Source organism: Micromesistius poutassou (genome assembly GCF_964030765.1).
Source record: "Micromesistius poutassou genome assembly, chromosome: 6".
Classification (NCBI taxonomy): Eukaryota; Metazoa; Chordata; class Actinopteri; order Gadiformes; family Gadidae; genus Micromesistius; species Micromesistius poutassou.
Window position 1 is genome coordinate 3,520,365 of NC_140276.1, and position 14,394 is coordinate 3,534,758.

At 45.7% G+C, this 14,394-nt stretch overlaps 1 protein-coding gene across 2 annotated transcripts in view; it reads right to left on the reverse strand.

Annotated features, from left to right (window-relative positions):
- Nucleotides 1-14,394, reverse strand: part of atp8a1 (ATPase phospholipid transporting 8A1) — a 102,705-nt gene that overhangs the window by 61,227 nt on the left and 27,084 nt on the right. Inside the window, exons 7-15 of one of the 2 annotated variants that reach the window (XM_084469965.1) lie at nt 13,776-13,849; nt 12,350-12,419; nt 11,775-11,902; nt 11,152-11,263; nt 9,701-9,866; nt 5,916-6,043; nt 5,573-5,650; nt 4,762-4,850; nt 1,851-1,895 (exon numbers count right to left, since the gene is read on the reverse strand). In XM_084469965.1, the coding sequence (XP_084326091.1) occupies nt 1,851-1,895; nt 4,762-4,850; nt 5,573-5,650; nt 5,916-6,043; nt 9,701-9,866; nt 11,152-11,263; nt 11,775-11,902; nt 12,350-12,419; nt 13,776-13,849 (890 nt within the window). The remainder of the gene's footprint in view (nt 1-1,850; nt 1,896-4,761; nt 4,851-5,572; nt 5,651-5,915; nt 6,044-9,700; nt 9,867-11,151; nt 11,264-11,774; nt 11,903-12,349; nt 12,420-13,775; nt 13,850-14,394) is intronic. The other variant, XM_084469966.1, reaches the window with a different exon arrangement.

Genomic DNA, 14,394 nt, shown 5'->3' on the forward strand with positions numbered 1-14,394 from the left:
GCCCCTTCCCCGGGTTTATCGATCGATGGCACGATAAAGAGAGGAGCGGTAATGTATATCAGGTGGAGGAGGAGGACAGCTCCTCGGGCTATTTTTCCCGGAGCTAATTAAATTCTCATTCGGACCGTTCTCCCGCCGACCGGACTTGTTCCGTTGAGGCTCCTTAATGCCCGTATAGTTCAATTTAGGGAAGAGCAGGAAGCTTTCTAAGAGGAAGGAAATGCACGAGGCAACGGGCGTGTAATAAACACGGCGTCAAGGTGGCGCCACGTATCAATCACCCTCATGGGGGGGGGGGGTGCGAACGTGCTACGGAGCAAAGTAAGAGGTGGGCTTTTCTTCCATCGACCGCTAACAGTCTGCGTATAGAGAAGAGCGTCTGTAATACCAGCTTCAGGATATTGGCTGATCGTTTATGAGCACCGCATAAGTGTGTCTGCGTCTTGCGACGATCAGGGTTTGATTAATTGGAACCGACCCCCCCTCTTGACTATCCGGGCCGCCTGAAATTGTAACAAACAGAACACAACGTATACACTTCTCTAGCTCTAACACCATACCAAACGACCCTTCTGCCAGAATCCCAACCGATTGATTATGTGTCCCTTTTGACCCCCGTATAGTAAACGAGCAGCTATGAGCCACAAGCCCAGGGAGAGGTCCAGGCTGTGTGGAGTAATGCAGTAAGACCCGTCTATCGCTTTGATGAGGTTTCTGGGGCTCAAGAGAGGGCTGGCAGTAGGGAGAAGGCAAGTCAGTTATTGATCATTTGCTGGCACAAAATGTTCTTGTCACCATGGAAACAAGGGCTATTGGCTGTTCACCAGTTGATGGCCGTGCGTTCCCCTACTACACTACGGCCCTGTGGAACGTGCTCGGTATATTGTTGCAGACTGCTATTGCAACACGGGCCAAAATGGCCGACACCACCCCAAGGGTGTCGGAGAGAAGGGAGACTTTCACTGCTTGTTGTGTTTCTGAATACTAACTCAAGGTTTAAGTCACGCACACAGGTCACAGGTCATCATACCACGATATGCTGTGGAGGTTCATACAGTTCCAAGACCATACAGTTTGACGCATAATCCCAATTTTCCTCCAATGCTTGAATCCATTCAAATGTTTTAAGAGAAAGAAAAAGCAGCGAAAAAGAGAATCTTTTTATGTTCGTAAGGCAGCGATCCGTCCTCCCACAAGTCTTTTCCTGTGAGAGAGCCAACCCATCCTTCTTAGTGTGGGCATTAGCAAACAGGCTCTACTCCCCCATGCAGAACGGATGAGGAGCACCCATGCTGCGATCTATAGATTGCAAGATTAAAGCAGCAGGATACAAGTGTGTGCGTGAGCGTGTGAGCATGTGCGTGTGCTTGTGCGTGTGTATGCGTGGGTTGAAGTGTTTGAAAATGGATGCTCAGACATTTTCCCTATTGCCGTGGCAGCGAAACACCCTTGTGCTGCACCATCGAGCAATGGATGAAAATCAAGTGTAATGTGCATGAAAAGATAACAGAGCATCTCCGAGTGCAAAATAACACACATTGCCAGGGGAATCCTTCTGAGATCTAGACGAGATGAGAGCACAGATGTGCACAGTGTGTGTGTGTTTCTAGTTGTGATATGAGCGGAAAGAGAAAGACAAGCAGCAGTCACATTCAACACACGCCAGAGCACTGAACACACGGTTAAGAAAACAACACCAATAAACACTTCTTTTTTTCTAGGTTTTTTTTTTTTTTTTTTTTTCAATGCCACAAATTTCCCACATTGCAAAGCATTACTCTTTACGTCACATAAGCAAAGGGAAAGGAACACAAACTACCAGGCTTATCACACCCAACAAGTCGGCTTACCGGTCTTCCTCTGCAAAACTACCCTCCTCAGCCTCAGGGTTGTGACTGTAGGAGCAGAGGTGGGAAGAGAATGCACAACACCTCGTTGGATTGGTCGAAGAGCAACATTTAGCGGGTTGTCATTTCAGGGGGGGGGGGGGTAGTGGGAGAGCTGCACGTTATCAGGATGGATAATTCAACCATGGAAACCAAATACTAATATTTTGACATTTTGTCTGAATCGTTTCCCGCTTCTCGTTGGGGAAGTCTTCCGTATTGCAGGCAAAATAATAATTACAAATGTAGTTGTTTTCCAAGAAGATAACCACGGGAACCCATGCGAGCCGTCATCCAGGATCATCGGAAGATGCCGTGGATGGTCAAAGAGACAGGGCTTGGTTCCCGTCAGCATAAGATACGACAACAACACGCACATCTTATGCGTTGTCTTCTGAGGAATATAAAGTGTGGGATGTTTGAAGGGAGATGGTAAAGGGGAAGTAGAGGCGAAAGCAAGGACATCGAGGGAAGCTCAGAGGATGTGCTAAACCGAACATCAGGGAAACACTCCAACTCCATCTCTAAGGTCACCATAGCCTCCAGAAATACCTTGGGCACTTGCCCTGAATCCATAACCGCTGTCTGTGTGGCTTTAAATGTAGTCGCATTTGCGTAGTCTTGTCATGCTTAAAAATCTGTCAAATAGAGTGCTCATGACCAGGCAAAATCGTAGAAATAAAATAAGAGTAGCACAATTTCCACCAACTTTTCAATGACCAAGCATTCAGTGTACTTCACTGAACTGCATTGATTCAAACTGTTTCCAGCAGTCATAATGCAATAATAGGAATATATAAAATATATATACCGCCCAAAGTTGTAGTTTGCATACAACACTCATATATCAACCACAAATAAACGTTCTGAGCTAGCCACTCTAGCCATATTAATATATGTATCTTTATTGCAATCCAATGAAATATTGCAGTAATATTCACAAAGTGACCAGAGATGCTGTTGCTGCAGTTCAGTTAGACTGATGGCAGTTTGTTACTCACCATCTCTGATTGGCAGCCATTTGACCAATCGGAAATTGCAATCAATTGTACGCCACCAGAAATGGTGCTGTATCTGGTTGATTCAAGAGTTTTGAGACCCTTTAAAAGATAAATCCTCCAACATAAGTTACACCCATGTGCAGAATTCAATAAATATATACACACCCCTGGGTTTGGATTCAATAACAATGATCACGTTCTTAATAATAGCCAACAATAAATACTGTGTTATTCAATATCTGTGTGCATGAATGTTATCCGTGTGTGTTAGGGTGTGGTATCTCAGTAATTGAGACTCAGACCACCTCAGTTTCCCCAGTTAAAACATTGCATTGGTTCTCTAGTCTAAACTACTCAGGACCAAACACTGTGATGCATTCAATAGCATTTCATCACAGCAGACTGACAGCAGAAATAGTGAGCTGCACCTTTCGCAACTTAAAAAAAATCGACACAAAAATACACAAAAAATATACTATATGTGTATCAGGATAAACGGTACTCAGGAAAAATCTGTGACCAACACGATCAATCACACTATTGGCAGTTGGTTTCAAGCTGTCTGGTGGTGAATAATTAATATTTATGAGTATGGGATGGGTTTCACTGCAGTGACCTTCGTCTTAAGAACACAGATCTGAGAGGAGAGGATCATCATCATCAGCCCTTCCCCTATCCGGTGAATTAAACACTCCTCCATATTTATAAGCAGCCTAGGATTGATAACCTGCGCTACGGCTGCTGAAAACCAGACCTTCAGTCCCTGCTGAGAGGGACGGACTCTTTCCCCACCCTCCCAGACCTGGAGCCTTCAGCTCAATCAAAAGCAACATTTGAGAACTAAAACTGACTCGATGATTGTGAAGCCGTCACAGCAGGAGATAACGAAAGCTATATCCCCAATGGCCTGCGGATGCACTCAGCACTTAACTCAAACCCAGATCGTACACTGTTGACATGGCGGTTGACAACGACAAGTTGTCTACGCCCTGGCTGGGGGGAATAATGAGAGATAAAGCAGAGGGGGAGCGCTCTAGATAAAGCCCACTCAAATGTCCTTCAGCCTGCGCTTCGTCAATCACGTTTTTAATTGAATCCTAATGGGATTAATCACGTGCTGTCACACTATCTCTCTCTCTCTCTCTCTCTCTCTCTCTCTCTCTCTCTCGCTCTCGCTCTCTCTCTCTCTCTCTCTCATATATGGAAGAAACGTGATGTTCCCAGCCCTGGCACGGGGCCCTAAAATAGGGCGTCGAGTGATGAGGGGTGACATCACCGCGCCCGAAGGCGTGGACGCAGAAGGAAGTCAAATGACGTCACGGGGGATCTTACAGTGGTGGACCGGGCTCCCTAGGCGTCACAGAAGGTGTGTGTGTATAAATAGTACACAGTCATGTTGTTCCAGCATTCCAGTTGAACTTTTACACTGCTTATCTGAGCGGCCCATCTCTGTGCTGATCTCGGACCGCAGGGCGAGAGCACAGGGAAAATAGATTACTAAAGAGAGAAAAGAGGAAAAAAAATAAACATTTCACGCCGACAGCCAAACTACTTGCCGAGAGAACCCCCCCCCCCCCCTGCCCCCCGCCCCCCGCCCCTTTGCAAACGTCTGCCTGCTTACTTTATTTATAGTCTGCATGGAGAGAGGAGCGCTGATGTGGCGGCTAATGAGAAGGCAGTTGGGGGGGGGGAGGGGGGGGGTGGGGGGGGCAGATGTACACCCTTGCACACGGGGGCATTTAATGAAGGTGAGAGGCCTGAAGAATAAGACCGCATGGAGGGACGCCTGGGCGCGGCTTTAAACAATCGGTGGGAGGGTGGTGGAGGTTAGGTGGGTGGGTGGGCGGGGGGGGTGGAGGTGGATGAAGACTCACCCGTAGGTCACGCCGGCGATGGAGCACTTCTTGAACTGCATCACGTTGCAGGTCAGGGTGCCCGTCTTGTCAGAGAAGATGTATTTCACCTGGGCGGGGAGGGGAGAGAGGAAAGGGCGGAGGAGGGGTGGGGTAGAGAAGAAGGGGGGGGGGAGGGGGGAGAGGAGAGGCGGGAGAAGCGAGAGATGGGGGGGGGGGGGGGGGGGTGGAGAGAGCGGGGAGGAGAAAGGAAGATGGGAGGAGGAGGGGGTGAGTGGAGAGAGAGAGAGAGAGAGGGAGAAGAGGGGGGGAGAGAGAGGAGGGGAGGGAAGGAGAGGGGGGGGGGAGAGAGAGGAGGGGAGGGAAGGAGAGGGGAAGTGGAGAGAGAGGAGAGGAGTGAGATGTGACTGAGAGTGACAGTGAGCCATGTCTCTGTGCCAATCACAGAGTGGGGGGGTTCCTGCAGTGTGGGTGTGCTGTATGATTAACTCAACCCCAAACGTTAATTACATACCATTGCATACCAGGAAATAGAATCTGCATAGTATGTGTCAACTGCTGATAATTCAACGATATAACTAATTAAAATGAATTCATTCTTAGTCATATTTCCAAAACGTACATCTTTGCCAAATTACTAAAATAACCTTTAGATCAACTGTGATCTAGAGGTTGTAAATGTCCAACTTACATTGGACATTTTATATCCAAGTTCAGTTCATGAATTGTATTTTGTATACTCATCAATAAACTATCCACTAGACTACAATGTCCACCGATGTGTATGAGGAGGGGCTTCAGAGCTCTAGAGCGGTGAACGGGGGGGGATTACCTGTCCCAGCTCCTCATTGAGGTTGGAGGTGCGAGCCATGGCAGGTGTGTTGGTCGGCTCGTACAGCATATCAGTGTCCTGAAACCAGCAGAAAACCAAACCACATTCACATGAATAGTCCGTGTGACGGGATCCATTTTGATATGTATTGCAGTGAGGCATTACAGAGAAAGGCCGGAAGTAGTAGTTAGAACTTAAAAAAATATACCTAGACTAACTAGCAAAACATGCATAACTAACTACGCAACTCCGACTGCTTGATTTCAACATGAGCGGGTGAGACCGAATCAAACCAGAACACGCACGGCCACGTGAATCACCGTTCCGACGACGCAGCGCTCACCCAATTGATGAAGAAGGCCTGGATGAACTTGATGACCTCCAGGGTGACCAGGAGGCTGATGGGAATCAGGTTGTTGAAGAGGATGATGAAGGTGAGGAAGTTGAGGCCAAAGTTGGCCGCGCCGCCGTCTGTCGAGAGGCGGAGGGGGAAGGCGGAGGACACAGAGAGAGAGAGAGAGAGAACGACAACACAGGAGGCCCAGTGAGTCCTGGCCTCCGCGGGTTGGGGGGGGGGGGGGGGTTGGGGTGGGGGTGGGGGGGTGTGGGGTGGGGGGGGGGGGGGGGGGGGTCGGCACCGGCTGAGTCGCTCACAACACTCAGAACAACCGCCCAAAGCTACTCCCAGCTAATGTACAGCATCATCGCAAAAAGAAACTGGTGTCCATTAGCCGGGATTAACCTTCCGCTTCCACCCAACCGAATCCTCTCAACAACCAATTGAAGTGAAGTCTGTTGTATTTTTTTTTTTAGTGGTTGTTGGTTTGGGTTTTTTTTTTTTTAGCCCTCAAGTCCCCACGGGTTTTAAAGTAGCAGAAAACGACTGTGATCTCGTTGTGGGAGATGTCACGAGTCATGTTTTTACAACAACAGCAGCGGCAGCGGCAGCAGCGGCAGCAGCAGCAGCAGCAGCAGCCTTGGCATCCAGCATGATCCAGGCGATGGTCTTAACGGATGACTATGCAAATGATGCAGCTTCCCGCCCTCATTCTGTGATTGGGGGAGACATGTAACAGCCCCGCCCACCCGCACACGCACATACACACACACACGCGCACACACACGAACGCACACACAGACACACACGAACGCGCACACACACACACACACACACACCGACACACGTGAACACGCAAACAACAGAGGGAGGGGGAGGGGAGTGATGTGATTTACCTTTTTGACTCGGCTTGCGGTGAATGTGCAAGAGTTACCTTTCATCAACCCCAAGACTTCATCTTAGCATTGCGGTTGAGAGGGGACAGTCCACCCCGCATGACAGAATGATTGCAAAAAACGTAACAATAAAAAAAAAAAAAAGGCACACAGAAGATGGCCGAATGGACAACAGCACAAGAGGAAGAGGAAGAGGGAGGGGGAGGGAGGGGGAGGGGGGGCTGGTGGGTAGTCTAGAGGCGGACGGTAGTGGAGAGGGAAGGGATGCTGTCAATACAAAAAAAAGGAGGGAGATTCAGTCCAAAGCACATTCTCAACCAACCAACGACGAGTGGGAAAAGAGAAGCTGGATCATGTTGAAAACAGTTGGGTGTGTGCGGAAGGAACGCTGCGCTGTAGCTTGCGTTGTGGTGCCCAATAAAAAGGTGAGGTTATTTGGCTAAAACAATTTTTAATGCATGGGATGTCTTTTTTAAAAAGGCTGCCAATGACAAGGGTCAATCAAAACCACAGCAACCTGTGACATGCGTCGGTGTTAGTGAGTTTAAGTATCTGCGTATTCACGGCCAGCTTGGTTAATTAGTCAGATGAGAGGGAAGGTAGGGGTCTAAAATATATATTTTTAAAAATTAAGTTGGCTTTCTTCCAGTTCTGAGAATATTGACACTGAAGGCGAGACCATTTCAATTTCCCAACCTTCGTGGGTATCAAGCAAACTTTCAGCAAAGACACAATGCGTGGCCGAAAAAAATGCTGAACCTGAACCCAACCATTGCTACACTTAGTCAGGGAAGCTGATAAATATTACATCAGCAGAAGACTGCACATCACAGCACTGCAGAGAGCTATCCAAGATCGCAGGGGGATAGACATACATTGCAACTGTCAAGCATTTCTGTACTCAGCTGTTAAGCTGTATACGAGCGAGTGATTCCAGTGTAGACTGGTGTTAGCGGGATGTGTCTACTCTCTACCACACCAGGAGTGAATATTAACAGCCCATGGTGTTTCAATGTACGACAGTTAAGTCCCAGGCTGACCTGGCTGTCGTCGTCATTATCATTAAAAAAAAAAAATAATATTGCACTTTGGGTTCATGTTTGTGTATGTTAAAAACCGATATATATACTCAGAAATATATATATGTTGAAGCCACCTCTCCCTTTTCTCACCGGTTTGAAATGTGCTCTGGACAGAGTCTCAACCCACCCTCATAACAAAATAAAAACAGTCTCAAAATGGCTGCCTGGATTATGACTTACGGTTACCTCATAAGTGTTTTCTCACCCTCTTTCAGATGTGGGTTAACGCTTTTGCATTCTTTGGCGTCAATCACGAGAGAAGCCAAACTATATATGTATATTTACACATATGTTCATTATTGTACCGTTATTTTTTTTTTAAAAGGAACAATGTAAGTCATAAAACAAGTTTAAATTGATTAGAGAACAATCTTTCCTAGACAGAGCTATTGGGAGACAAAGTAATGGGGCAGGATGGCACGATAAGCACTTTGTAAACCCAGTGTTCAGAGCTTCATCAGGACATGCTGGTTAAAGCACTCACCTTTAACCTGTCTAGTTAACGTATAGACCGCTGAATGGTGCCTTCATTTCCTTGTGTTATATCATTATATGGACCGAATATGGGACTATGAAATATATTATTCTTAAAAAAATCATTATTCATGCAAGAATTTGCATATATTCTTACAAAATGTACTATTATTATTTACATGTGAATTTAAATATATTCTTAAAAAAAAAAAAAAGTGACATTATTCACTTGAGAATTTGAATATATTCTCCATGTGAGATTCGGGCAGTGAGTTCCTCAACAATCTCTGTTGTGTTTGTCTGTCTTTTAGAGAATCAACACAGGAAAATAAGGCCGGCAGAGGCGTTTTGAGAATGTCAGCGCTCTCCCTCGCCCTTGGGCGCCGGCGCGACTTTGATATCAAGCGACAAACAAAATAAGCCGTCTGCCGTGAAAAGCATCCCGCTTACAACCTCATCTCCCTGGCAGGCACAGAGCAGAGAAACACTGTCGGAGTTGTGTTTGTGTTGGGCGAGAAGAGAGTAAGACGGAGAGAGGGGGGGGGGGGGGGGAGGAAAAAAATAAGATGGAGGTCTGAGCCCTGCCGACTGCAAAGAGTTTAACGTGCCACACAGAGAAAAGAAATGAAATCAAAAATGGAAGAAAGGAGAGATACACGTTTTGGATCAGGCACTATCAACGAAACTAAATGAAGGTAAAAAAGAGAGAGAGCTGAAGGGGAGAAACCTATTGTCGGATCCCTGGTATGAACTTGTCCATGGCATGGGCCCTTAGAACGTAGGGCAACCATTTAGGGGGCGAGGGTAGGGGGGCTTCATTTGCTTAGCGAAGGCAGAGCTTCTGATAGGGGTTAGTAAGGGAGGGTCATTCACGGATGGCCAAGGCTTTTAAATGGTTGTTACCTGGAGCTGTTAAAAAAACAAAAACAAAAAACAAAACAATAAAAAAACAAAACAAAGAAATATCAAAAAGAACATTAGAACGGAACCAAACAGAACAGCAGCGCAATGATAGTCAACCATTTTTTTTTTTTTGTTCACACATTCACATCACATGTCTATGCGTGTCACACATCGTCCAGTTTTTACAGCTACAGGGAATTCACCTATTCCCACATTGCCACATATTTCACTTGTGTTGCGATACATACTCTTAAGTCAACCAAGGCAACGTAAAAAACGACAGCAACACACACATCAACGACTAGCAAAGGTAACTCAAAACGACAAAGAATTAAGCCGTTATGAACAAGTGAGACCAAATATGTGGAATAAGAGGTATATATATCTATATATATCTATAGAGGTAGAGAGCGCTTGCCGCGTGAGGGGCCCTTACAGTTGAGATCCATGTACCAGGCATCGTTGCCGTACTGGTACTTCCAGATGGTCTGTCCGATGGAGCACACCAGGGAGATGGCCAGCAAGCAGCCGAACAGCACCAGGATCTGGAAGTTGGTGATGCGCTCCACGTTGGACAGCTTCAGTGGCGGCCGGGTGGAGTTCTGGGGCCGGCGGGTGGAGAAGACGGAGGGGATTTGAATGCGATGAGGTAAGAGGGGGTAACTGGGGATTATACCATATCGGACCATGCGTCTGTCCGACCATGTGCGAATTCAAGGCGCGTAAATACAAAAATAATACAAAAATACAAAAATAATACAGGCTGTGATTAGTAATTTGTTTTTGACCATACATATATGGACAAAAATCTGACAAAAATCCCCCAAAAAATTATACTAAATAACTACATACACATTACTACTAGGTACTATTTGTACGAATAATCATTACACCTTGGTTGATTTTATGTTAAATAGAGTCTTAAGAACAGTGATCCAATTTATTTTTGATTTGTGGAGTGTGTGTGGATGATGGCTGGTTGAAGCAGATGACTGATTGGACTCTGGGGCTGGGTGAGGCTGCATACCTGTTCTGTGCATTGAGAAATCACCCTGAACAGAGATCTCATGGTGAACAAGGAGCACCAGCTCACATATCATTAGCTGTAGGGGACTTGATTGTGTTTTTATCCCCAATTGTATTTGATGTCTTTTCATTTGTGTTAGGCATTTGTTTGATACAATTTAATAAATCAAATCTAAATCCAATTGTTTAATAAAAATAAAATAAAAACTGCTGTACTGAAAAACATACCGAACCGTGACTTAAAAACCGAGGTACGTACCGAATTGTGACTTTTGTGTATCGTTACACCCGATACACAAAATTATCCTTCAAGCTGTGTTCGAAATCGTTCCCTATCACGGATATAGTACACTAGTGACCTCGCCATTTTGTAGTGCTGTTCAAATTCTCAGTGGTTAATTTCATTCACTATATAGTGGACTATAAAATACCCAAAATTTGAGCGAACATATGATGTTCCCTACACGATACTCCCGAATACCACAATGCAATGCGGGCACATTTACTGACGCAAATGACGTTCAGAAATGTTCAGAGTAATGTCCGAATTCTCATTTGTTCGTTCCCTATATAGTTCACTATATACTATATACTATATAGTTCACAATACACTATATAGGGAATAGTGAACGATTTCGAACACAGCTACAGTCAATCAACCGCTGCACTAAACCGGTTGTCACCACCCTAATCTCCCCAATTAAAGTCACCTGGGTGGGGTGTGGCAGCCACACCCTGGCCCATATTCCAATCAGTGTGACTCAGGCCAGGTGAGGCAGCTTGAACCAGCCATCATCCAAACACACTGCTACTAATCAGTTCAGGGTTGTTGTTGTTTTCAGCGACTATGTGAAAGGTTACCTGCATGAGCTTGGTGTCGTGTCCCGTGTAGACCACCACTCCGTGGATCCACTGGGTGTTCCGCAGCTGAGCCCCCCTCAGCAAGATCTGGTCAGGGCCAAGTGAGAGTGTGCTGCAAACAAACACGGTCGGGAAATCAATACGGAGTATGTTAAGGTAATTTCTGCTTATACGATATACAACAGTATATATATTATGGTCATATTTGTTAATTATATTTCCCTAAGATTTAATACAGCATATATATTTAATATCAACATACAGTATGTTACGCTCATATCTGTTTATTATATTTCCCTAGATTAAATACAGTACAGTATATATATGGAATGTATACATAAATCAAATTTCCATAGATTAAATACATAGAGTATATATTACGCTCATATCCATAAATTAAATTTCCATAGAAGAGATATAACAATAAAGAGACTATCTCTCGCCGCATTTAAGCACATTCTGGCAAAGACTCGAGACGCGAAGCACTAGAAACAACTCAATTAATAAATGATTAAATTATTAATAAATGAGCGATGCTGCTTGTGCTGCCGGCTAACGAGCTAACAACGGGGCCACAGGGCCGACAGACAGCAGTGACGGCCGGGGCCATGCGGGTCCCCCACCTGTCTCTGTCCAATCGGATGTTCCCCACAAACTCGTAGAGGTGGCGGTTGGGGCTCTCGCACTCCATGCGCCCAGAGAGGCGCACCAGGCTGTCGATGTCCTTGATCTCCGAGGTCACCTGGAGACCCTGCGGGGACATCATCAGACACCATCAGGGTGGGTTGGTTTATGGTGGTAGGGCCGCTCGATCATGGGAAAAATCATAGTCACGATTGTGTCGGTCGATATTGAAAACATGATGCATTTATTCAGCATTTCTCTCCAAAAACAAACTCTTTGTAACTGAGAATTTAGAAATTTCCCCTTAAAAAAAAAGACACAAAATGTTCAATTAGAAAATGTTCAAATCTAAAATAATGTCAATTTCTATAAAACCTTCAATGAATAAAATAAATATATATACATATATATATATATATATATATATATATATATAAAAAGAAAAAGATTGTTTGACGCAAAATTAGATTACTTGCACAGTCTTAGTTTATAGTAAGCATAGCGTCTGTAGGTGGCGTTGCGTATACTGCAGTGTGTGTCACGTGCAAAAGGATGGATGATCACATGAGATCACCTGTCTTATTTTGAGGTTGGTCTCTCCGTCCAGGTTGGATGTTTCGATGTAGCACATTCCCTGTGGTTCACTGTTTATGAGAGAAAGATGGAGAACAGTGTCTCCGAGTCATAGGATGTACACAAAGGTAGACTTTCCATTGCAGTGATTACAAGAGATTGCATAAGCCACGATCACTGCCAACAAAATGTGCGTGGGAGTTGGTAGTGGAATCTGGTTTCTTCGTGTTTACCCATTATTGTACTAAGATGTCCTTCTCAGATTGGGAAGTAAACAATAATGAAGCCCGCTAAGTCAAACAACATTGTTTGTTGCTGCCTTGAGTTAGGCCTTGTCTTCCTAAGAAAGCAATAACATTCCACTGAAAGAACATGCGGGCGAAGGAGAGGAAAAGGTATAGAGTGAGATAACAAGTATCTTGTTAGAAGAGAGAGAGAGAGAGAGAGAGAGATGGGATGGGCGGGAGACTTAGCAGGCACACAAAGCACCACACCGAAAGCAGGCAAATGGGATCGTAACAGACAGAGCCCGATGGACTAGTGGGTGAGCTGGGTGGCGGGTTAGTCAGCGACACTGGTGGAGGAGACGTCCTTTAAGTGAAGGGAATTGGACTCTGGAGCTCATTGTAAAACCATCTTCTGGCATTAGCCATGAAGGAGAGCAGTGTTTCAGGAAAGAATGCTGGGCTCTGCTGGAACCCGTGCAATACCCTGGCAGTCCCATTCCTAAAAACAAGGACAATACTTCCATACTTTTGGAATAGTAACACACTACAGAATAAGCTATAATATGTATATAGCAATGTGTAGCATTAAGGTGAAAGTCCATCGCTCATTAGGCATTTTGCACACTTGATATGTGACTCCATGCAAGATTTCACATCAAATGTCTTTGTTCCGGCTACAAGCAAAGCCATGCAAAGGTGAGAAACCAAACACACTTCAAAAAAGGTCAATGAGGTGCACTTTCTCCATCAGAGCACGTGCCCCTCACTGATCCGCGTTCACTCGGGCCTGTGCCGCATCCAAATGTGCTTTTGTACTCCAAAGTATCCGATAGCAGTAACAGAATCAACAGAACCATAGTGGTGTTACCGGGGAGACTAAACTGGAGACGGATACGTGGAGGAATACAAGGGAGCGGTCAGTGACCCCTGGCATTCAGTCCGGTGTCTGGCTTCTGCCAAGACAATCAGTCCGTTCCTCCAGAGTAGGAAAACCTAGTATTATCTGGGCCGTTCCACATGGAGATCAGGGCTTAGGCTACAGTTGACCGCAGTGTATCGATAAGACTGAACTGCTGTGTGCTGCCTTGCCCCCCCCCACCCACCCACCGACCCTGCCCACTACACCCATTATGTTACTGCCAGCGGTGGCCTCAACGGCTAACAGTGTGTTGTATGTGGTGGTGGTGGTGGATTGCTGACCTGGAGGAGAGTATGACAAGGTCGGCCGGGAGATGGTCCCCGTTGGCTGCCCGAACTACCTCCCCAACACCCACCTGATGGCAGCCGTCACACAATGGCACGGGCAGGGAGGGAGGGAGGGAGGGCGAGAGAGATGTTCAGAAAGTTCAGCCGTTCAGAAAGAGGACAAGAAAAGGTGGGAGGGAGCAGAAAAAAAAAGGAGCTTTTGTTTTTTTGGTCGTTGACCCAGACGGACAGGCACCAATCGCAAGCGAGAAGAGAGAGAAACCGTTACGGGGAGGGGAGAGAAAATGATTAACCCTGTGCGATCCAAACATGAGGGCTTGTCCTGAGTTCGCCTTTTCAAGGAATCCGGTCATCCGGTCAGAACCATTGAGTCACGTAGGGATGCTAGGAACTAAAGGAAACTATCGAAATATCTTCAAATTATGTCACATAATACAGTTAGGAGTTTGAAGTTTTGTCTATACACTTTGATAGGTTGAATAAAAAAATAATGGGAAATCAACCAAACAAAAATACAGGTTGTAAAATCGAAGGCCAAGTCACGCCCAAATGTTTTTTGAAGAGGCGAAGGAGGGGTGCAAGTTGCAAGTCCCAGCGCAGCTATACAAGCTAA